At 43.5% G+C, this 26060-nt stretch overlaps 1 protein-coding gene across 4 annotated transcripts in view; it reads right to left on the bottom strand.

The window, feature by feature from the left end:
* The window catches only part of LOC147015727 (leucine zipper putative tumor suppressor 2 homolog), a 117698-nt gene that overhangs the window by 27016 nt on the left and 64622 nt on the right, over positions 1–26060 (bottom strand). For 2 of the 4 annotated variants that reach the window (XM_085848192.1, XM_085848194.1), the window contains 2 exons: positions 4119–4727; positions 2167–2589 (listed from right to left, as the gene is read on the bottom strand). In XM_085848192.1, coding sequence (XP_085704318.1) covers positions 2167–2589; positions 4119–4691 — 996 coding nt within the window. In that variant the 5' untranslated portion in view covers positions 4692–4727. Of the gene's footprint in view, positions 1–2166; positions 2590–4118; positions 4728–11855; positions 12203–26060 lie in introns of those variants that run through there. The other 2 variants (XM_085848193.1, XM_085848195.1) reach the window with 2 other exon arrangements.

Raw genomic sequence — 26060 nt, 5'->3', positions numbered from 1 at the left:
ATGTTTGAGGAGAGACTCAAGAGAAGTGGAGGGAAAGGAGGTATTAGAAAGGACAAACACATGACGTATTTAGGGTATGTAAAAGTGTCCCTGCATAGCCATACAGCCTATCACCAGCACGTGCACGAACGGGTTAGAACCAGCACAGACAGCCCATTATGGGTAGGACGTACGTGTACGAGCAAGCCGGTACAAACATGCAATTGTATGTGATGGTGAAATACAAGTGTTACATGCTGTTGTATCAGGCATAAAAGGCTCATCAAGGTTAACATAGACGAGGAAGACAAAGGGGACAGGTTATTGAAACTTTTAAACAAACTACAAGGGCACTCGGTGGAGCGCGTACCTTCGCCATGTAATGCTTGATCCACAAGAACATATCGGGCTCAATACATTTTTGAAATATTATGCTATCCAGGACTATATCATTTTTGGCCTGATCTCTCAATGGTGAAGAATCACTTTGACAATTATCAGATCCTGACCCGGATTCGGATCTTCATCAAAATTGAATCAATTCTTTTTTGTCACACACTCAACATGTCCACCAAGTTTCATCCGAATCTGTCCGTAACTTTTTCAGATATCGTGCACACAAACAAACAAACAGACAGAAAGGGGTGAAAACATAACCCCCTTCACCTTTGGTGGCGGAGCTAATTTTGCTTATTCGATCCACACGAGGTGGAAGTGGGGGCCCCAGGAGCTGCGGCGTGGTCATTATGGCCACTGGACGCACTGATCTTGCCTGGCGTGGCAGGCGCAGCTTCATGTGTGTATTAATAACTTTCCCACTGTTGAGCAAAGCAGCCGTCTCATTTCACTGAATACAAGTAAAATAAAATAAAAGTGACACCTCGTAATGTTGCAACAAGAAATAGGCAACAGCAAGCTAAGTGGCAGTCTACATATTACATATGCAGGGGAGGAGTGGGGGGGGGGGGAAGGGAAGGAAGGACGGTTGCGGAGAGAGTGGAAAAGGGGTGCGAATTGGGTGGAAGGTGGAGTGTGCGGTGTGGGGAGGGGAGGTTACATTCTGCCACCTTTGCACACTTATTACGCAGTTCGTTTTGTCAGCTCGCAGACTGGCTCGGTGGTTATTTATTTAGTTTCTAATCATGACTTTTAATGGATAAACCTCAGCAACCGTCAACTCAGGAGGTGACGAACTTTGTGGGACGAGGTTAACATGAATGTCCTTTCTGCTTCGTTTGATTTGCAGACACAAGGGGCGTTCAAAATATTATACGAACGAGATACTACGCAGCAGCCCAATCTGCACCGATGTTTCTTCTTTATTAGTTCGTTTGATTTGTAAGAAAATTGAGTTCGTCCTTTGTAATAATGCCAGTTTAATCTTCTTCTTGCATAAGCAGCATGTGGCTGCAGGTAGCACTATTTGCTCGGGGCACAGCTGTGCATCTGATGCAGTGCCCCCTGTATGGTAGAACAAAAATGTGTAATTTGTTCAGGGCACCGGCGATAGCTCGCCTACTCTTCGCAAAGGACACTGTTGGATATTTAACGCTCAGTAACTAATGTCAGCAGAAGGGATGCCCGGCTTAACGTCCATCCAAAAGACGGCACACACATTGATGCCTTGCCCTGCAGGTGGAACACCAGGGTGACAGGTTATAGTTGCATCAGGATTCGAACCCAGGCTCGACAAGTTGAGAAGCAACTGTGTGTATCTCTGAACTATTCTGCCAGCCAAGCATCAGCATCAATCATCGCAGTGAAAAGAGAAACGTTTTCAGCATTTAAAACAATGTCACATTTTATGAGGCACCCGGTGTACCAATGTATCTTGATAAATAATTTCACACCTCATGATACTTTTCTGTTGGTGTGTCTTGGATTATCGTCTCATTTGCGGAACCTTTCAAACACATCACGTAACTTAGAAGACGGCTGAATGAACGAATGTCCGAAAGCAAAATGGCCATACATAATACAGTGCGAGTTATTATTCGCAAGAACACCACATCACTTTGGTGGTGTTACTCCATCAAAGCCAATTTAAACACAACTAATCCATACAAAGCAACTACTTTTGCACAATAAGGAAACAATCTCATTTACTAGTCCATTTCCAATCACATTTGGTTGCTTTCAAAGCTGGTGCTGCTTTCCAAGGAAATTTAGGAGCCTAAAGATACTGACCTCCATGGCTTGTGGTTTTCGGCCCGACTGATTGAGGTTGGTGGAAGTGGGGGCCCCGGGAGCTGCGATGTGGTCAATATGGCCAGTGGACGCACTGATCTTGCCCGGCGTGGCAGGCGCAGCTTCCGATGGAGCGCCTGGAGCTCCCCCCGAGGCTGTTGGCAGGCAGGACAGCGAGTTGTGACCCAAATCCGAGAGGGGTGCACTACGCTGCGATTGCTGCGTGGTGGGAACTTGGGCCCCGATGTTTTGATAGAGCCCTTCGGATGAATTCCAGCGATGAGGCGGAGGAGGTGGCAGAGGCGAGCCTCGAGCGTGCTCTGCGGTGGCTTTGAGTGGCCGCTGCTGAGAAGCCCGTGGGGTTCTAGAACCCTGTGCAGCCGGCTTTAAGGCGATTGGACGAATCAACTTCTTCTCCACACTCTGGAAAGGGGGAAAAAATGCAGGATAAAGTACAGCAAGAACAAACTTACCAAGCAAGTCCCATCCCACCTCATTTCCATTCTACCTCCCCGCCTTCCTCCGGTGAAAAGCCGGCAAGCCTTGGCTTGCCTTCACTGCCCGTGGAGGTCTGTTCATTGGAATGTGCCACACGGTGATAAACAGGGCATGTGAATGCTAGCATGAGTGCATGACAGGAGACGGTGTGTCACGGTCATTTTCAAGAAACGCGAAAACTGGCACTGGGTTCATCATTTTTTAAAAACAAGTGGCTCGTCTGAAGCTTTAACGGCTACAAGGCAGCAGCTCCACGAAAATGGATAAAAACAATAAAAACAAAGGAGCTCAAAACAATCACCTGCAGTTCCAGGGATGCGATAACACTTGGGAAAACATTCATAGCGCTCAACGTTTTCGGAGACGGCTAAATTACACTGACCGTTCTATCCCCGGTGTGGTTGGTGGTGACGAGGCTCCTCAAAGATATATAATCCTAGATGCACAGAAGAAAATAAATAAATAAAACTGTTTTCAAAATACTGTTACAAAATACTCTGATAAGATGATGCGCCCTTTATTGTTCGGCGAAAAACGGAGCAGAATTCGGAACGCTATGATAAAAAAAACCCACGGAGTGCCACCACACGTGACCGAAATTCAGTGGAACCTTCGAGGGTGACATCATGTTGAAATAACGACACGATGAGGGTGAAAGGTTGGATTGCAGGAATGGTGGAACTCCGAAAGAGCCGCCTGTTGTTGCGTGCGGAGCTATCCAAACGTTCGCACACACAAATCGACTCGTTTGTTCTGCATCATTTCGAACTCATCGATTCGTGGGGGTGTCCTTCGTTTTCAATGGTGCCGGTCATACCGCGTTACCAGTGAAACGCGGGCAAAACAAGATGGCAACAAACATCGCGAGACCTTTCACTTCCCAGACACTCGTCACTGCGGCGTAGGATACAAGTGTGACTTTTGAGCTGAATAAGTAAAAGGTGAAAGCTCAGGCAGCCGAAGTTTACACATCCTCAGAGCGGAACACGTACCAGCTTGCTGGCAAGTGCAACGCGTGGTGAAATATTTACTTTTCCTGCTCCCGTGTCTTTCCACACGACGGCTTAAAGCTTCGTCTCAACAACGTGGAACACTTGGGCTGTTGGCATTCCTGGTTATACTGCTCTTTGGCTGGTCAGTGGACGCACTCGATAACATTCTCAAGTCACGCATTTAGTCTCTTTTGAAAGGCCCCTGTTTGACAACATGTTTGGGCCAACAATGAAGGTTGACATTTAATCTGTCGAGGTCTTATTATCAGAAACAAATTCATTATCCTTGTGACACGGAGCAATGCAGTTATCCTGAAATGATATTCCCCGTCCTATTAAGGTCATATAGATACAACATGGGGGTGTTGATTACAGATACCATACTTTTAAATCCAGTGAGTGGTTTCAATTAAGTCATGGGAAAGTGTGTATGAGGTAGGCGAAAAGAGGGTAGGGCCTTACCTTCTCAAGCTTTCCCGAGATAGGTACTATCTTGGGAGGTGGACCAGGACCATCTCGAATGATAGGCACCGTCGCGGTGATACCTACGGCAGAGGCAGCGGTGGCCACACGCCCTTCATCTTTTTCATCTCCCTCCAGCCCGACACCACCACCGCTCAGTTGAACGTAGTCACCGTGAGGGCCTTGACGTGCTGCAGTCGAACGCTCATCTTTCACAAGTACCATCGGTGCACGTGTGGGCAGGTGTGCCGGGCGGTCATCCCCAATGAGGCTCGTGACAGACTCTTTTGAACTGCATCCTCCTCTGGCGCGAAGCAGGCCATTGCGCTGTAGCAAACCGCCCTTGAGATGTGGCCTACCTGGTGGGACGACACGCCTCGCCGTCGCCGCTGCGCGATGCTCATGATACCGTGTGCCGTGACTCCCACCAGAAATAAGACTGCTCACGCTGCCCATGGTGGCTCCACTGCGATGGAGCTCTGGATTGGACACAGCAGAACGCAAGCCAGGCCTGGATGCAGAGGTTTGCAGCTGGGGATCAGCACAGAGCAGCATAGCCTGAACAACTGCCATGCCAAAGATATCGGCCCACCAATGTCACCCGCGGGTCTGCAAAGGACAATCAAAAAAAACAAAGGTACAGTGGTTGATTCCAAAATCAAAATGGATGAATGTCCGAGCAATACAGCTGAATGGCGGCAAAGAAAAGCGCAAGGACATTCACAACGGTGCGCTTCAGTCACCGCTTATGGCCGCGAAATGAGAAAGTGATTCATTTGCTCCAAATTGCAGCACTTTATCCCATTTCTAATCCGAGCAAAATGACCGTCAATCTCGGCCAATTTAAAAGGAAACAATAAAGGGGGAAGGCGAGGCCGAGGGAAGATTCGAGGCAAAAACGGAACATTTCCACGAGATGCAGGAACGTCAAACGTAGACACACGGAATAAAACCACGCCAGCTTGAACGCAAGCTGAAGACATTTAAGAGATGCATCAGCTGGAAAGTAACCTGTTCAGACAATCTGGGAAAGAAGCACGTGGCTTCGCTGACAAAGGCACCGAGCAGGTGGCCTGGTGATGGCGAGGCCAATAAATACAGCTGCGTTTGGCAGCGAAAGCAGGTGTTCGGGTCTCATGAATTTTCCACATGCTCAGCTTTCTTTATATTCCACTGTTTTTTTTGTGAGAGCTCCTCGGAACATACCGTAGTTTCCTATCGCGGAGGAGTGGTCAAGGTTTAGTGATCAGATCGACATTCGACCGGTCTCAGACCTGCTGAACGGTTGCTATCCGTGGGAGGAAAGCCTCAAGGGGATCGAGGAAGACCGCCTTACGAAAGGTCTTACCACGGAGTGAGGAAACATTTCCCGACCACTCCAACAATAAGCCTCGCTGTGAAGTCGACGGAGAGCAATATGACGGTGTTGGCCAAAAACGCTCGGCAGCAATTACTCGTTGGTTGTCTTTTAACCTTGAAGTCGGAGTCAAGACCTCACGGATGAAAATGTCTGCAAACTGTCTGTCCGTGTTAATTTGACGGGCGATGGCTTATCAAGTAACGGCGATCTGTGGAGTCGACCGACGGCTGCCTCGTGTTCAACAGCACACGACCGAAAACCTTTTCTCGAAATCGTCCTTCACACATCAAAACTCATTGTACCCGTGCTATCGCTCGTGTAGTCATACGCCCGACAGTCCACCTTTTGCGGTCCTTCTGAGCCTGCGCTCTCAATTCCTTTTTGCGTACCAGCTCGTATTCTCATCCGCTCTTTTATATAATCCAAATCCGCAGGAACACTGTAAGGCAGACACAGTCCTGCATTCTATCATCCTCTTGAGATAGCACAGTGATCATTCTGGCAACGTTTCCAAAGCAGTGTGCTGTTATTATCTGTATTCATTATTTTGTGGGTTTTTTTTCCATTATTTTTCCCTCTTACATGCTAAGAATGACAAATTTACTTCCACGCTACGTACCGTGTATTCAGGTATATTCTTTGTTCATATGCAGCATAAGGCTGCGGGGTAGCATCATTGGCTGAGGGCACGGCTGTGCCGCTGATGCAATGCCCTCTGCTGGTTCGGGCAAAAAATTGTAATTTGTTCATGGTGCTGGCAATAGCTCACCTACTCTTCGCGAAGGACACCATGGGATCTTTAACGTCCACCAATGAATGCTGGCAGACGGGACGCTCGTTTAACGTCCATCCAAATGACGCCACACACACTGATTCAGGTCAGGTCAGGTATGCCAGAACAGCGCGTTGCTGCATCCACTTTCCACCAATACTCCAGGGGCCTCCGTCTGGCCATCCCCCAGGCAGATGTCTGGCCCATCCCCATCTCCTTGAGATGCCGATCAACCTGCTGCAACCACGAGGCACGTGGTCGGCCCATTGGCCTCCTCCACTCACGAGACTCCCTCGCTGAGAGAATCTGGTGAGCAGGATCAGCGTCAGGAAAACGAGCCACATGTTCATACAGTCGCAACTGATGCTCACGGACCATGCAGGTAACAAATCTCATTTGAGTCTCTCTCAGCAACCGCTCATTGGACAGAAACTCCGACCAGCGATAGCCAAGGATTCTCCGAAGAGACCTGGTACCAAAGGAATTAAGTCTCCGTCTCAGATCCTTGGTCAGAGTCCAAGTCTCACATCCATAGAGCAAGACTGGAAGCACCAAGGACCTGAAGACTCGGACTTTCGTCCTCCCGCACAGGTACCGGCAGCGCCACACCCCATGATGATTTCATCGAATTGAAACAAAACCAAAATTAAAGGTACACTGCAGAATAGCAAGCAGTAAACTTTTCTCATAAAGGCTCTGAATTGTTTTTAAAAGCAAATATCAACGGATGTACTTAGTGGGCAAAAATGGATGCAGAGATAAACCAAAACAGTCATCATCATGATCATGATCATGTGCCAGGCTCCATGCAGAGCAATGGTACTGCCAAAGCAGTTACTAGGCTACAATCCTGGTCGGGTTGCCATTCCGACTCAGGGTCAGGACAGGAATTTGTAATTTGGCGAGGGTGCTGGCGAAAGCTCGCCTACTCTTCGCGAAGAACACCGTGGGATCTTTAACTTCCACTGACTAATGTCAGCAGACGGGACAAGCAGTTTAACGTGCATCCGAGGGACGACACACACATTGATGAATCACCCCGCCGTGAAACACCGGGATGGCAGTTTGTCGCTGGACCGAGATTCAGATCCAGGCTGGACAGCTGAGAGGAGAGTGTGTGCACATGTAGGCCATCTTGCCAGCACAAACATACAGTAGGAGATTTAACTCAGGTGATGTTTGAGTTTTCAGCAGATGAGATGATAAATGATTAATTCTCATCAAACCCCACAGCCAGTCACTCGCTGTCAAATAGGAAGTAGAAGCAAAAACACAGTTGATCATGAGAATGAATGATCAACAACAGGGAAATGGAAGCAGAGCAACCTTTTTGACACTTCACATCGGTGACTGGATGAATTTGCCAAATGATGACCAAACCTGAGAAACCCAACTGTTCCTCCAAGCTGTCACTCAGCTTTTGAGAAGTGCATTCTTGCTTCAAAGTCAAAGAAGAATCTTTTGCATAAGGCCTGCTAGGTTTCCAAAGTGTCCGACACAAACCAATTCCAATTTATCACACTTGTTGTGGCCACAGGACGTGTTAATCCTTTCATTCTCACAAGATCCCCTTATTCCACTATCTCTCATCTTATCTCAGCATTCAAAGGGAAATGGTACCATCTGCTGTGACTATATTCTAAGGATATGAGCTAGCTCAGGCTCGACCAATTTTGTTTTGTTTTGCAGGTTTACATTCCCATGGGATAACTTTATCAACACACAGACTCTAGAAACCTCCATTTCAGAGTCGTGCACCTGGGGTGGGTGTTTGGACTTGATTTAAGTTGGCTTCTCAGTAAGTACCTTTGGAACGGCAAGGTGAATCAGAATGTTGATAAACTTCCAGATTCTCCACATAAATCTCATGTAAGCATCCTGCCTTGGAAGTCACGTCGATTGACCTGTCATCAAGGTGAGGGTCATCTAAACTTTCATAAGCTCTGGGAGTGGGGGCTAGGGGGGGGGAGTACATATAACCAGAGAGTTGGTGTCAAAGCCACCCAATGCTCACCTGTTTATACATTTATCGTTTTTAAAAGACTAGTCTAATAATATTTTTTATAAAGCATTGCAGTGAAGTCTGATCCAAATAATTTTAAAGCAATGTATGTATTTGTATATTGTAATCAGTAAACTAGTACACATATTAAATTAATGGCAAGCGTCTAGTATAAACAGGCGAGCATTGGGTGGCTTTGACACCATCTTAGGTTGAAATTTTTTTTTTTCTTAAATCATTTGTTAATTTCAACTTCACTCCACCAATAGTATACCCAAAGGAACCTCCATGCCAAATATCAGCATCCTCGTACACATATTAAATGAATGGCAAGCTTCTAAATAACTTGCACCAAAAACTTTAACGTTGATGTGCTACAAAAAAGTTAAGTTCAAAACAGGTCAAATATTTAAAACATTTGAAATTATTTTTCAATTTCAACTTCACTACATCAATAATATACCCCAAAGGAACCTCCATGCCTAATATCAGCATCCCAGTACACATATTAAATGAATGGCAAGCTTCTAAATAACTTGCACCAAAAACTTTAACGTTGATGTGCTACAAAAAAGTTAAGTTCAAAACAGGTCAAATATTTAAAACATTTGAAATTATTTTTCAATTTCAACTTCACTACATCAATAATATACCCCAAAGGAACCTCCATGCCTAATATCAGCATCCCAGTACACATATTAAATGAATGGCAAGCTTCTAAATAACTTGCACCAAAAACTTTAACGTTGATGTGCTACAAAAAAGTTAAGTTCAAAACAGGTCAAAAATTTAAAACATTTGAAATTATTTTTTAATTTCAACTTCACTACATCAATAGGAGACCCCAAAGGAACCGCCATGCCAAATATCAGCATCCTAGTTCACATATTAAATGAATGCAATCTTCTAAAAAATAACTTGCACCAAAAATTTTAACATTGATGTGCTACAAAAAGTTAACTTCAAAACATTTGAAATTATTTTTTAATTTCAACTTCACTACACCAATAATATACCCCAAAGGAACCTCCATGCCAAATATCAGCATCCCAGTACACATATTAAATGAATGGCAAGCTTCGAAATAACTTGCACCAAAAACTTTAACATTTTCACGCTCACGCTGATGCTGACGCTCACGCCGGGGGTATCGCTATAGCTCTCTGTTCTTCGAACAGGTGAGCTAAAAATGAGCTAATAGAGTAAATGGGAAGAACAGGGGAAGAAAAGCAAAAGGTAGTTTTGGTGGGGAAGAGGAGGGAGGAAAGAAAAAAAAGGAGTGGGAGGAAGGAATGGAGAACGTGTGACCGTGTGTAATTGAGGGGGAAGAGGAGTCAAACATTCCACCATTTTGTGTATGTAATGTACAATGATGATGTACGACCCTTACTGGATTTGCGAGGCTATGAGATCATGGAAATTCAATCAGAAATGAATGAATGAACCATAAAATTATTTCTGCACACATTTGTATTATTGGGAAAGTATTCATTCTTAAACCCCAATGTGACTGTACTGGCACATCATTTTTCATTCCGATTAATCACTCATCATACAGGACAAGTCAGTCGAGAGGAAACAACACTGACTATGTTAATAACACCAATATAACAATGTGAAAGATAATGGCGGTGATGGCCGTGGTTCACCGGACTCTGTGGATAGTGTCAGCGCTGCCGAAGACGTCTCCTGGAAGGCATTCCAATGGGTAGTCTGACATTGCCTTCCCAGTCAGTCGGGATAGGATTTTCGAATTTGTTCAAGTATCTGTGATAACCCTCCAACTCTAAGAATTATACTGATGGGATATTCAACGGATACCAACTAATGCTAGAAGATGAGATATCCAGCCTAACGTCCATCCGACAGATGGAACTGCCTGCCTGTGAAGCACCAATCTGATGGTTCATCATCAGGTCGAGAATCGAGACCAGATAAGACAGTTCAAAGGTAAGCGTCCTAACTCCGCAGCATCTTGTCCGTAGGGTATACAGCACAACAGCAGTGATGCAGATGCTGACAAACTGGGCCTACCTATGATGCTATTTATCACAGCCAGGATACGAGCACCTATTGGATTCGTTTTTTGATCACACACAAGAAGTAAGAATGGTCTTCTTGGGTGATGCCCACATGCTTTGATGCAATTCAGCACGCTGCATGGTTTTCAAAAAAAACCTTCCCCCCGTGGCCATTGATTATATTCTTTCTTCTGCTGATTGTCAGATTCTGTTTCTCAAAGAAACCAAAAAGTGGTTCGTCGAGTGTTGCTTTCTCCGTACCTTCTTACCTGAACATCGCTTCCGAAGGACAATGCATTGTATAATCAAATCTGTTCAAAAGGTTATTAGTGGCTTTAAAATGCAAAGCATTACAACACTCAAAAAGCTCTTCCAGGCCTCGCTTTGTTCCATCTCGGTGCTAACTCAATACGAGCAGAAGGCACCCAGATACCAGGTGACAAGCGTGGCAGACAAGTGATACGCTGCTATCGGGCTCTTATTTGTCCGTCTGCACATTTTGCAGTTATGTTTGTAAATACAGTACACCGGATGGAAAAGTACTTTTTAAAAATGGCTGAAGATCCTCCTCGTGACTTGACGGAAGAGATTCAGTTCCATTTTTGTTGAGCTCTGTACAGCCATGCATTTTTGTGCCAGTAGAGAGAGAGAGAGATGGAAAACCTGTAATTACAGACATATTGGGATCCTAGGCATGGATGCTCGATACTGAGAAGCCTCCTCACAAACAACTGGCAGGGGAACCCTTTTAGCATCCCACGATAATATACATTGTGAACCTCAAGGACATATTACTCAACGCCAGGAGGTGTCGGTTCATCGAACAATTACTTAACGTGAACCGAGCTCATTAAATATATCACAGATGATAATGTGGAAGCCGTGAGAAAAGGACCCGAGAATTGAATGGAGGTTTCAGGAAAGCTGCACCACTAGTTCCGGCTGAGTTGGGTTTTGATGGTATTCTGGGTACTCACATATATGCCAAGCCGTTGGTCCATGCGGTTAATTAGACCGATAAGAGACTTTAAACGGTTATATGATCTACCCAATATCACATAGAACAATCTTTGGGTGGCACTTCAAGCCAAACATAGAACACACACCGGATGACATGTGCGTGCTTCCACACCCCTGAGGTTGATTAAAAAGGTCACGGGGTCTTAGACCCGATCGATCCAAGGAATGTGGCAAACGCTCAAGCAGGTTTTTTTCAGGCGCGATGCACGTGGATCCCACAATCAGCAATTAAGTTGTATCCAGATGTGGCCTGGTTCAAACAGAGACTGGCCAAGACCCTTTGACTGTAGCCGTCAATTAAAGCAAGCTGCAGAGCGACCCATAGAAGTTTGTTCCGAAATTTGACTTTGACGAAAGTTTATGTAATAGGATTTATTCGCCGTGTATCCAACAAAAACAAACACATGATCGTCAGTCAAGAACACCTCTCTCATTAACGCCATAAGCAAGTCTAAATGAACGATAAGCCCTCCTAAGCTGGGAAAGAGTGATTGTACAGTGATTTAGCAAATCACACGCAATTCAACATTCCGACAGGGTAGTAGATAGGTAATGCACTTACGTTTGAGCTGTTTAGTCTGGGTTTGATTCTCAAACAGACTATAAACTGTCGATATGATGCTTCTCAGGCAAGACGTGGCATCACAAGGTGCGTCATCGTTCGTTGGATGGATGTTAAGCCAGGCATCCCGTCTGCTAACGTTAGTTTGTAGAAGTTAAAGATCTCCTGGTATCTTTGAATCTATCTGGTGAAGAGTAGGCGAGCCATTGCCGGCACCTTCAACAAATTGCACATCACCGCCCGGACAGACTGCTGGTAAGGGAATGGCAAACCACCCAGCAAGAATCTTACAATGAGACTGATATAGCAGCACCAACGGCTCCATCCGCAGGGTGGGATAGAACAGACTGACCGATCGACAATGCAAAGGCAAAAGAATCTCTGCAACACAAATAGCTTTTAAAGGGAGTGCCAGCATCGCCTCCACCGCGGCAGCTGCACCCACGCATGTATCTGGATAATCCCTGGCGCTTCCCTGGAATTTACACCGTTCAGTTCATAAAAAAAACCTTGAATGAGAAATAAAGTGCTTGATCAGGGTTGTAGGAAATCAGACTTCTAAAATCTTACCAAAACGCCTGTGCCATATGTGCATCACATCCCAGTATTGTTCATCTTTAACATTCAAAATAAAGGAAGAAAGAAGATGTTGCAAATACGATTGTATCAACGAAACTCAACATGGGGATAAACATACAATGTCGAGGCTCGTGGAGGAGCTAGAACATAGAACGGATCAGGATGTAGCAAACGAGACAGTAGAAATAGAGGGGGAGGGGAGAGGGACACACCACCAGCAAGAACGAGGGACAAAATAGAGGGAAACTTGGAGAAATAAGGGATGTGGGGAAGAATGAGGGCAAGGGGATGTGTGCCCTCATCGAGGGGGTGAACGAGATGGACCGGGTGTGAAGGAAGTTGGAGTATCGAGGTTAAGGAGAAATCAGGACGAGAAGGTTTGTTCCGAAGGAAACCAAACAGGCACTTCCATCGAGTATCAGTGAAAGGTCTCCTCCAATCCATCGTCCGCCTTTTCTCTCATAGACTGTGGAATTGTGTCCAATCTTTAACTCCAGTCTTTTAGGATTCCCGTGCAAACAACACAGAATCTCTTCTATTCCTGCTGGACTAGCCGTCAGTGCATTGACCTTTGACTCTGTCATCTAGGCCTTCCATGAGCCTTGACCTCTGCGTAAAAAAAAAGGAAAGAAAGAAACAACTCCGAATAACTGAAGGCAGCTGGAAGACACGTGATAAGGACCGAAGGCAGCACCTTGTAGTCTTCTCCTTTGAGTTGAACTTCCTTTTACTCTTAATTAAAGCGGTATTAGGTGTAAGATGTGAGGGATAATAAAAGAAAGGAAAACATTCCCAAACCCTCTTCCCACGGCTGCACTTAATTTGAATTCTTTGCCAGAGCTCTATTCAAACAAGTAAGTGGAATGAACTTTGGTTCGGGCCGTGCGGCTCCTCGTCAAGGTTCTCGAGTCCCATGTATCGAGTCGTCCTTTTTCCCTCGAGGGTGAGATGCGATACCTGACAAATTTTTAGGGTAGACCTACGAAGAACAACAGCCGATATTAAACGGTTCCGTTCATTGAACAGTTGAATGTAGAAGTGCCGGTGCAGTTTTTAGGAGTTTCGCAGATTTATACGTTATATTAAATATACTTTGATGCATCTGCAGCATGTTAACGAGGGAATCGAGCGAAGTCTTACGATATTCTGACGTCACAAGCGTAGGATGGGAATTGCTCCATTACATTAATCTCGTCTTGAAAAGTCGATTCAACGTGAGAAAGGTTTCCTTTTAAAGATTTGTCGAAAATCTTTGGTTTAATACAAAATTATGACGGCAGGTAGGTGTGCAGGTATGTGATCTCCATTACAGCCACCTGCCTTTATCGCCAGTTTTGCTGAATCTCAAGTAAACGAGGATTGTTTGTCGCGTTCACGTGGTGAAATGGATTTGACACTTTTAAATGCACTTTGATGCACTCCATTAAATTTTCCTCTCTTGTACATTCTCTTCCACAATCACACGTAGAGGTTTTACATCAAGGCACTCTGCCTCGAGGCACATCTTAGGCATACAAGTATTAAGGCACAATAACTTTTGTCCAGGCTACCGGCACCCTTCAGCAATATCTCGACAATCTTGAAAACCGGCACATACATGACAGCATCTCCACCCAAATATTGTAACCTATGATCACACTCCAGACAATCATGAATTCAATGCACATCTAGCCATTAATTACCCTTTTCAATTAATGAAATGAAAGACTAAATACAGTACTGCATTGCAATTATCAGAAGGAACCTGAACAAGCAAAGAGGGAGAGAGAGAGAGAAAGAGAGAGAAAGAGAGAGAAAGAGAGAGAAAGAGAGAGAAAGAGAGAGAGAGAGAGAGAGAGAGAGAGAAAGAGAGAAAGAGAGAAAGAGAGAAAGAGAGAAAGAGAGAAAGAGAGAAAGAGAGAAAGAGAGAAAGAGAGAAAGAGAGAAAGAGAGGCAGAGGCAGAGAGAGAGAGCCAGAGCCAGAGAGAGAGAGACAGAGCCAGAGAGAGAGAGAGAGAGAGAGAGAGAGAGAGAGAGAGAGAGAGAGAGAGAGAGAGAGAGAGAGAGAGAGAGAGAGAGAGAGTCATCAGAAGGAAGTTAAGCCCCTGTCACACCTTGACGATTTAGGCAACGTATCAAAATTTATCTAAAATGCTGGCGTACGCTGAACTATTTTTTTTTCAGTTTTGGGCGTATAATAGTGTATTCATAACGAGTTGGAAGTATGCATAACGTATTAGTAACGTACACAGAGGTTTCGATAACTTATACCAACGAATGCTTAGCGTGTTGTCGGCGTTCACAACTTATGCCCAACGATAGTCTAACTTATGCATAGTGCGCAGCAGCGTATCGCCGACGATCACGTGGCGTAGTCTATTAAATGGCTGCTGCTCAACGATTCAAATCATAACCGCACAAGACATCGAAGTGTCAACATCACAGTCATGCCGAAGAAAACTTCGAAGAACTCCTCGTTACGGAGCTCCACCATGAGCTGATCATACATGCCAAACTGCCGTCGCCTCCCGATCCATAATCTCACCCAGTTCCTTCTCCTCCATTCACCTCTTCTTCTTCTGGCTCTATTGGCACGCAACTGGTACAGTGTCAAATCGATGAGGTCATGTTGATGTTGGAGGACAGCTCGTAGGTATTCTCGTCTCAACCTTGCCGGATCCTCCATCTCTCGGATGACATGGACATCTGCTCACCAAGGAGTCTGGAACACTGACGGGTTCCTCCTGTGAACCCCATTTGTATATACCAATTCCCCTAAACGCTGCCAATACGCCATTATACGGTAGCTGTAATTTAGAAACACATTCAGTAAGTTCTGTGGTCGTCCGGAAGACGTCAATCAAATACGTCTACATACGTCAATATGCGTTGGAGATACGTTACACATAGGTTCAAAGCACGTTACTCATAGGTTGGAAATAAGTTTCGGGTACGCTAGACATTACCTCGACGTGTTTCGACTTATGAGTAACTTACAAGTAACGTGTGTCGATGTGTAACGATCGCATAACGTGCCTAAAACTTATGGCCAGCGTATGCGGAACATGTGAGTCATACGTCGAATAATTTTGTGCATGCACAAAATTTGTCGACGAGCTCGGCGTACTACGACGTATGCCAACGTGCTTCAGCGTGCTCTTAACATGTACAAAACTTACCCATAACGTATTCGGCATGTGCCAGCGTATTCGCCAAATTTTTCATACGTCGGCATACGCTGGCTAAAACGTCAAGGTGTGACAGCGGCTTTAGATAGGATTCAGGTTTCAGCTGCTACCCCTCTATACTCAAACCCACATCCAACCATTACCCTTTTCAATCAACAACGTTTTCTTGACAGACATCCAACATCTCCCCGTGTGCAGTGACCACTGCTTGCTGCACACTGTACACCATAGCATCACATTGAATACCCATATAATGTGTATGAGTTTTGTACAACATACAGACCAACTAACTACCAAGGCCAACAGCAAAATGCACACACACTGATTCAACCTTGGACAACACAAAGAATCACTTCTAACAACCCACAAACAGCTCATCTGGACTACTATCAATTACAGCAGCCAAAGCTGGGCCACCGTTTATTCACACCATAATATACAAAAACTTGAAAAACCACAAAACAAAGTTCTTAGGATTGAAAGAGGTTGCACAAAATCTACAAACATAACCCACTTACATGCAGAAACATTTAAAGTACTTCCAATTGTAATCTATACCAATAAAAGCCATTCCAATCTGTCTGTGGAAAAAAATAATGAAATGTACCTTTGAGATGTTTACACCCTTCAAACTTTGGACCCGTTTTAGATCTTTTCAGACCCCTTTAGACCCCTCAGACCCCGTTACACCCCTCAGACCCTTTAGACCTTTAACACACAAACTCAATCCACCCTCAGCGTAGGGACGGGGGTGTGGGGACGGGGGTTAAGCCTTGGTCGACCCATGTGAGTTTGTCTATTAATTACGTACTGTTTGAACATCACTTGGATAGTGATAACGTCTACCAATTATGTATTATTGGACCATATCTTCGTCAATTAATTCCATTGCATACTATTGGAATGCAACTTTTAGACCTTTAGACACCACAGACCCCCTTTAGACCCCTCACATTCCTTTTAAAGACCCTTCAGACTCTTTAGACCCCTTCATACACATTTGGACCCTTTAGAGACATATAGACCTTGTTTGACCATTTAGACACTTTTCAGACCTATAGATCTTTTAAGACCCTTTGGACAATTTAGGAACCTTTGGGCACTTTAGACCCTTTTTGTTCTTTCACCCTTAGACCCCTTTAGACCCTTTAAACCACCTTAGACTCCTAAGACCCGTTAGACCTTTACACCCTTTCAACCTTTTCAGACCCTTAAGACACTTTACACCCCTTAGAAAATTGAAAAAATCCTCAACCTCATCAAAATCGTTTTTAACGACCTTTGTCTTGCACCATTCGCGTCGCACCACAAGTTTCAATGATAAATTTAAACTGATATCCCGAAGCGAATCTCATGTTGGAAAGTGAAACGGAAACTACTGACCAAAGGTTCATCATATGAGAAACCAAAATGAAATGTGAGAAATACCTAAAGCAAAACTATGGGGATTATATAGAGAGAGAGGAGTGGGGTTGGGGCTGAAGAAGTCACGTGGAGATGGATAGGTGCCTGGAGGTGGTTGTTCGGCATGGAAAGAACTTCGGTGATCTTAGGTCAGGCGGTAGGCTCAAAAAGTGCCGAAATCTGTTTCCGAGCCAAGCTTCCATCATATTACCCTCCCTCCCAAACAGTACTTCGGAGGTACAACAAGCATGGATTGGAAATATTCGCTGGTGGAATGGAATGAAGTTGCCAAGGTTACCAGCTCCACCCACTGCAATAGCTTGCTCACTGAATATTTACACTGAGTTCACATTTCTTCCAATACACACTCCAAAAAATTGCTCATTTGAGGTGAGACACCTACGAACCCATCGGAGACGGGTACCCTGCAAGTCCATCTCAATATGAAAGGCACTCAATTCATCGCTTCTGCAGCTCAACATCTGCCCTCTCGCCCATGTCATTCGATGACGACTCATCCTCCACCAGACACGTGAAACGTACAACTGCTCATCATTACCCTCATATCCTTAATATTACATCCCCTTCCTCACAAAACACCTCCATGCACTGTCACATTTACAACTATCTATCATCAAGCTCCGTAGAGCATCGTTCCTCAAACCTTATCCAAATCCACCCTACCCCTGAAATTCTCTGATGAAGCAACACTTTGGCGTGAAATGACAGTCCATCTCGCTGGACTCCGGTGTGTTCACAAACCCTCCCTTATACAATACAAAACACAGGCTCAAACCCACACTAAACACATGTTCCCTCTGTCTATCCACCCCACAACCCATCACACACATTACAACTAGCTGCCCCTCTCTGGTTCAACACAAACACCTCAACGTCTGTTCTACACCAGATAGGTCTATCTCGGGACGTCTGGCAGATGCTGCTGGATATTTGAGTTCGGCTGGTCATTGTGCTTGATGAGGCACTGAGGTTACAACAATACAACAGCAGCAGCAGCAGCAGCAGCAACAACAACAAAATAGCTGTTTGAGTGTCAGCTAAATCTGATGATAAATGTTCAACAAAACACCAAAATGATGTACTCACAGTAAAAGCACCAGGTCATCTTGGCTTGTTCACACCACAAACAAAAACTATGACTGGGCTTTAGTCATGGCATGAGTGTAGCTAAATGGAGTAAGGTCGGTGTGAATTGGTGCTGAGTTTTGCTTAATATCGTTGGAGGGGAAAGTGGTAGAATGGTGGTGAGTAGAGTAAAATTGTGGGAGAGGAACATGACAGAAAAATGGTGAGTGTGGAGAGATTGTGGGATGGGAAAAGGTGTGGAATGATGGTGAGAATGCTAAATTGGTGTGACCATGTGCGGGGAAAGTGGTGGAACTCTGATATGTAGGGTAAGATGGTGGTCCGAGAGGAAAGTGATGTGGTGGCGATGAATATGGTAAAATGTTGGTCGAGGAATGCCATGGAATGGTGGTGAATGTGTTCGGGTGATGGGATGAAAACGCGGTGTGATAGTGGAGAGTTACAAATGTAGGGAAGAAAGGTTGTGGGTGTGGGAACGGGTGGTGTGGGGAGGGGGGAAGGTTCAGTGGTATGACATGACTTAACAAGCCACAGCAATTTCGGTAAAGACACAACTCTTCAGGAACATCAAGAAATCTACATCCTAAAATAGTAATTAAACACAGATTAAAAGAATAACAAAACACAAAAATAATTACCAACTTATACAAACACCCCACTTACTGGACATGGATGACATTGTATGGACGACATGGTTGATCATATCACAATTATGAGCTAACTTGGCAAATAAAATCGACAAATCTACTAAACATAGTAATAAACTAGCCAAAACCCCGTCACAGACGGGGCACAAAATTGGTCCTTCAGTATTAATTTTGATCATCTGTCGAATGGCGTTGGTCCCGTCTCGATCGGATGAAATTGAGAAATTGAAGTTACCCGGTGACCTTGACCCCTTGACCCCGCGTGACCTTTGATCTTGAACTTGACCCCCCCCCCCCATGTCCGTTCTCATGTCCCAAGGATCACTCATGCCAAGTTTCATCTCATTCCATCCAACGGTTCGGCCGCCTATAAAGGACAAACAAACAAACATATTCTATTTTTTTTTTAGTATAGTAGATAGTCAAAGAACAATCATTAATTAAACATTTGATTAAACCATTAAAAAGTACTCTCCACAAATCTGTCTTTAGCCACAGAGATGAGAAACACGTGCCATCCAAATCATACTTCCAATTGAGGGATATTAATTTTTTGACATACATGTTCAGGATGATTAATTACTGAAGGGGAAAAAAGAGGTGACAAGATGGCGTCGCCGTCATCTGGAGTGCTCCAGGAAGTTACGTCGCTTCCCTTAAGGTCACTGTCTATATTTGTCTAGAGGAAAGTTTAGTGTTGTTTAAAGTCATTGTCTGCATGTAATAGCTCTCCTCCATGAGCCTCGGACACTGCCGTACTAAAATACGCCATTTTGTGGATATCTGTCTGACCGCGATGCAGTCGGTCGGTCGTTACTCAACCAATCTCAGCCAAACTTGCCTGGGGGAGACTGGGGGTCACACGACGGAGGTTGTAGCGACTTCATTTGTCTCCCTCCCCTCGGGGGTTTTCCATCTTGGACAAAAGCCGTGTTAAGGTGTCTAGATAGCTTATCGTGGCATTTAGTCCGCATGACAAACACCATTTTTCAAGATGACCGTGCATTAGGGTCCGCACAGTGTTTTTCTGAATTTTTGTGATCACCAGACCATATGAATGAATATTCCGATTGATGCCACGCTGGCATTCTTGAGCATTTTCTTAGAAACCCATTAATATGCAAATTAGCGGTGGCAATTGTCGAAATTACTATTATTCTTAATATCTCCAAAAGTAAGCATCCAGATAGCCTGGTTGAGGTGTCCAAACCCATGTTTTTTGGGTCACTGGTCATGATAAACCCACTTACAATTTATTAACATTTAAATTTAGCTCATTAATATGCAAATTAGCAGTCGCCATTATCAAAATAACAATTTTTCTTCATATCTCCAGAAGTAAGCATCCAAACAACCTGGTTGAGGTGTCCAAACCCATGTTTTTTGGGTCACTGGTCATGATAAACCCACTTACAATTTATTAACATTTAAATTTAGCTCATTAATATGCAAATTAGCAGTCGCCATTATCAAAATAACAATTTTTCTTCATATCTCCAGAAGTAAGCATCCAAACAACCTGGTTGAGGTGTCCAAACCCATGTTTTTTGGGTCACTGGTCATGATAAACCCACTTGACATTTATTAACATTTAAATTTAGCTCATTAATATGCAAATTAGCAGTCGCCATTATCAAAATAACAATTTTTCTTCATATCTCCAGAAGTAAGCATCCAAACAGCCTGGTTGAGGTGTCCAAACCCATGTTTTTTGGGTCAATGGTCATGATAAACCCACTTAAAATTTATAAACATTTAAATTTAGCTCATTAATATGCAAATTAGCAGTCGCCATTATCAAAATAACAATTTTTCTTCATATCTCCAGAAGTAAGCATCGAAACAGCCTGGTTGAGGTGTCCAAACCCATGTTTTTTGGGTCACTGGTCATGATAAACCCACTTACAATTTATTAACATTTAAATTTAGCTCATTAATATGCAAATTAGCAGTCGCCATTATCAAAATAACAATTTTTCTTCATATCTCCAGAAGTAAGCATCCAAACAACCTGGTTGAGGTGTCCAAACCCATGTTTTTTGGGTCACTGGTCATGATAAACCCACTTACAATTTATTAACATTTAAATTTAGCTCATTAATATGCAAATTAGCAGTCGCCATTATCAAAATAACAATTTTTCTTCATATCTCCAGAAGTAAGCATCCAAACAACCTGGTTGAGGTGTCCAAACCCATGTTTTTTGGGTCACTGGTCATGATAAACCCACTTGACATTTATTAACATTTAAATTTAGCTCATTAATATGCAAATTAGCAGTCGCCATTATCAAAATAACAATTTTTCTTCATATCTCCAGAAGTAAGCATCCAAACAGCCTGGTTGAGGTGTCCAAACCCATGTTTTTTGGGTCAATGGTCATGATAAACCCACTTAAAATTTATAAACATTTAAATTTAGCTCATTAATATGCAAATTAGCAGTCGCCATTATCAAAATAACAATTTTTCTTCATATCTCCAGAAGTAAGCATCGAAACAGCCTGGTTGAGGTGTCCAAACCCATGTTTTTAGGGTTACTGGTCATGATAAACCCACTTAAAATTTATTAACATTTAAATTTCGCTCATTAATATGCAAATTAGCGGTCGCCATTATCAAAATAACAATTTTTCTTCATATCTCCAGAAGTAAGCATCCAAACAACCTGGTTGAGGTGTCCAAACCCATGTTTTTTGGGTCACTGGTCATGATAAACCCACTTGACATTTATTAACATTTAAATTTAGCTCATTAATATGCAAATTAGCAGTCGCCATTATCAAAATAACAATTTTTCTTCATATCTCCAGAAGTAAGCATCCAAACAACCTGGTTGAGGTGTCCAAACCCATGTTTTTTGGGTCAATGGTCATGATAAACCCACTTAAAATTTATAAACATTTAAATTTAGCTCATTAATATGCAAATTAGCAGTCGCCATTATCAAAATAACAATTTTTCTTCATATCTCCAGAAGTAAGCATCCAAACACCCTGGTTGAGGTGTCCAAACCCATGTTTTTTGGGTCAATGGTCATGATAAACCCACTTAAAATTTATAAACATTTAAATTTAGCTCATTAATATGCAAATTAGCAGTCGCCATTATCAAAATAACAATTTTTCTTCATATCTCCAGAAGTAAGCATCGAAACAGCCTGGTTGAGGTGTCCAAACCCATGTTTTTAGGGTTACTGGTCATGATAAACCCACTTAAAATTTATTAACATTTAAATTTCGCTCATTAATATGCAAATTAGCGGTCGCCATTATCAAAATAACAATTTTTCTTCATATCTCCAGAAGTAAGCATCCAAACAACCTGGTTGAGGTGTCCAAACCCATGTTTTTTGGGTCACTGGTCATGATAAACCCACTTGACATTTATTAACATTTAAATTTAGCTCATTAATATGCAAATTAGCAGTCGCCATTATCAAAATAACAATTTTTCTTCATATCTCCAGAAGTAAGCATCCAAACAACCTGGTTGAGGTGTCCAAACCCATGTTTTTTGGGTCAATGGTCATGATAAACCCACTTAAAATTTATAAACATTTAAATTTAGCTCATTAATATGCAAATTAGCAGTCGCCATTATCAAAATAACAATTTTTCTTCATATCTCCAGAAGTAAGCATCCAAACAGCCTGGTTTTGGTGTCCAAACCCATGTTTTTAGGGTTACTGGTCATGATAAACCCACTTACAATTTGATAACATTGAAATTTAGCTCATTAATATGCAAATTAGCATAACCCTACCCCCTGAATTTGTCTGCATCGATCGGCGTTTTTGCAGTACAGTTATACAACAACAAAACTGTATGAAAATAACTTCCGCAGAGCCGTTTATCCCCAGTACAGTTGTGAAGAAATGGCTGACCTCAGAAGATCAACAGCATGAACTGTTTCTGATCAAGTAAGTTGAGGCTTGTAATGTAATGAAAGAAACTTGGAGAACTGAGTTTTAAGTGAGAGTAATGTTTTCTGATACAGTAGAATGATCGATATTATTTGCAAGCAAGTTTTTATTTATTTATTATTTAACATGATCTGTCTGAAAGCAACTGTGAAAGTCTGAAAGCAAAAATTTTTTATTGATTTTTAAAAGTACAAAGGGTGGAACCTGTTTCCTGAGAATTTTCTTAAAATACCAACAAAGAAATTAAATGTTTACTGATGTATATAATTACCTCCATTGTTACAGGTTGAGGCTCCATCACCAAGGGAGACTGTTTCTTCAGTCCCTGCGATGCAAATAAATCTGGAAAACCTCTGGTAACAGTTGGTCCAGACAGAGTACGAAGTATCATCCGGTCAAGCAAAGCAAGACAAGATGGTATACATGAAGAGCTTGAACAGAGATTACAGGCAGACAAATCTATCGAGCTCAAATGCCATAGAGACTGTGTGTCAACGTACACATCATGCTCACACATAGAAAGACACTTGAAACGAATGAGTAATGTCTGTTTGGAAGATGCTTCAACACGCAAAAGAAGCCACCGTTCAAAGACGACAGTATTTAACTTTAAAGAACATTGCATTTTTTGCGGAGAAAAGTGCATCATGGACTTTGATAAGAAGAATCCTAATCGTTGGCGGTGAGTTCTCCTTTGTAGGACTGCAGATCGTGTTGATCGGACAACTCCAAACAAACTATTCTAGATATTATCGATTCCCGCCAGGATGAAGAAGGACGCCAGGTCAAGATACAATTAATGGGCGCAATCAGCGATCTTCATGCTGCTGATGTGAGATATCACGATGACTGCAGAAAGTCCTTCGTGGCACCCCGTTCTGTTGCAGCAGAAGCACACAGTGGCAGAGAAACTCAGGACATTGAGCCAACTGTCAGTTCTACCAACCTATCAAAGGAAAACGACATGTTGCGCATCTGGAATTCAGTAGAAATCTACAATATGTACAAGGATCATGGAGGAAAGCTATACTCTCGACGAACCCTGTTATCCAAATTGTTGGATATACTTGGCTCTGAGCTTCTGGTTCTGTCTGGTGAAGGTGTCGCTAGTTTAATCTTGTTTCGCAGCAGAGCGTCAACTGCGATCAACTTAGTAGCATTAGATGAAGATGACGCCATTGATGTTTCCGTAGAACGAATTGCCAAGAAGGTTGCACAGGAATCTAAGCAGTTGTCGTCTGACCCCAGTTCCTATAAGACTATAATTAATATAGATATTGCTAATGAAGCAGTGACTTCAACCCTTCAATTGCTACTCTCCAAAATATCAGCTAAACTGGACTGCACACTTCCAGGAGCTCTGATAGGAAACATCATAACGAATATGATCACCAATCGACCATCTACACTCCAAATTACACTGGGAGTTCTCCTCAGTTGTAAAAGCCTCATCGAGCAGTTGTACAACTATCGTGTGACCTGTTCCTATGATGAGTTTCAGCGTTTCAAAGGATCAGCAGCAAAGGCTGCAACTGTTCACTCCGGGATTAGGGGAACCACCAATGCTGAATGTGGCCTCGTTCAGGTTGTTGCTGACAACTTCGACACAAATATCTCATCCCAGAATGGACTCGTTTGAACACATTCTCTTGCAGTACTACTTACCATAAAAGATCAGGAGATATCTTCCACATCTGAAGATGAAGCCATCATCAGACGATTGACCCGTGATGAAATGAAGACACCTGTGACAGAAGACATTTCGGTTCAAAGGTACAAGGGACCTGAGAAACCAGCGATGCCAGTTGAAGAAGCCACACGTGTGGTGTTACCTCTCCGCGTATTGGCTCATCAAGCTATACAACTTAGGAGAGTTAAAGATATGGATTTCTCTTTTCTGAAGCAAATCACTTCTGATCAGAACACACCAGAGTTTGGTGGCTTTAATACGAAGCTCTGCAGAGACCAAGGACGATCCATCCAACCTGCAACGAGGGCCATTTATACACCACTCATAGATATGGATCCAGCTGATCCGGAGACGATGTTTACAGCAATGGAAGAGGGAAAACGCTTGACCGCAGAGTGTGGACAAACCGTAACAATCTTCACAAACGACCAACAGCTGTATCGAGTGGCCGTTAATGTTAAATGGGTTTATCCTGAGCGATTTACCCAGTTCATACCAAGGCTGGGCGGCATGCACACCCTTATGAGTTTCATCGGTTGTGTGTGGAACTTGATGGCTGAAAGTGGGCTGGAAGACGTGATGAAATCTGCCTTTGGAGGTGTTGCTCATATGCTTGGTGGAAAAAGTTTCCCCAAAACTTCAGGGCCCTGCGATTGGTGACTGAGGAGGTCCTTTGTTCCAGTGTGGCTCAGGCAGAAAGTCATGAAGACTTAATGGAAACTCTTGAAACCAAAGCAACAAAGAGCATGATCACACAACTATGGGTACAGAACCTTGTGAAACCTGTATTCATCATGATGGAGTCTGAGCGTGAAGGAGACTGGCCATTGCATCTTTGGGCTATGAAGGAGATGCTCCCCTACTTCTTCACGGCTGGACATCACAACGGTGCTAGATATGGGCTTTACTACCTTCGATCGATGGAAAGGCTTCATGGAGACATTCTGGAAATGTTCTTAAAAGGAGATCACGTGATGCGGCACAAGAAGGGCCTATGGAACGGCATATGGTCGGATATGGACATCAAGTCCACGTTCATGCGCTACGGTCATGGCATACATGGAATCTTTGGCATTACACTGAAGCCTTCTACAATGAAGAAGTGGGCCTATCGTATGCACACATTTCGTCAGATAGTCCACGATCTCACAGATATGTCTGAGGGGCACATCGTCACAGAGGTGACCATTCACAAGGAAGATAAGCCATCACGCATACGATCTGATGCAGAGGACCGAGATAAGATAAGGAGAAAACTCCAGTCCTGTATCGACCCACTTGACCCAAACGAACATGCAGACAGAGTTGTCAACATTGTAACTGGTAGAATTGGACCGGAGATGGTGAACGCGCCAAGGGCAGTTGACATTGGCCTAGCACAGATGCTTTCGCATGAAGAAAGCTGGCCAGCAGGATTCAACGCTCCCTTATCTAAGCAAGTCATAACTATGGCAGTGACACGGAAAGTGATGCGTGTAGGATCTACTGAGGTTTGTGAACTATATCTCATCCTCTCCAGGGTCATGGGACTCCAACAAAGTCGAAACATCAAACGATGTGACATCTTTTTTTCTTTTTTTTTGTATACCTTGGTCGAGGCTCGTATGAGAGCTAACACACAACTCACAGCAAGGGGGCATGAGACAAGAGGGGCGGGAGTGGAAGGGACAAAACAGTGGGGAACAGA

The sequence above is a fragment of the Eptatretus burgeri genome, chromosome 12 (genome assembly GCF_056783735.1).
Source record: "Eptatretus burgeri isolate ZD-2024b chromosome 12, Ebu_testis_v1, whole genome shotgun sequence".
Lineage (NCBI taxonomy): Eukaryota > Metazoa > Chordata > Myxini > Myxiniformes > Myxinidae > Eptatretus > Eptatretus burgeri.
This window is presented reverse-complemented; position numbering and strand designations above follow the sequence as displayed.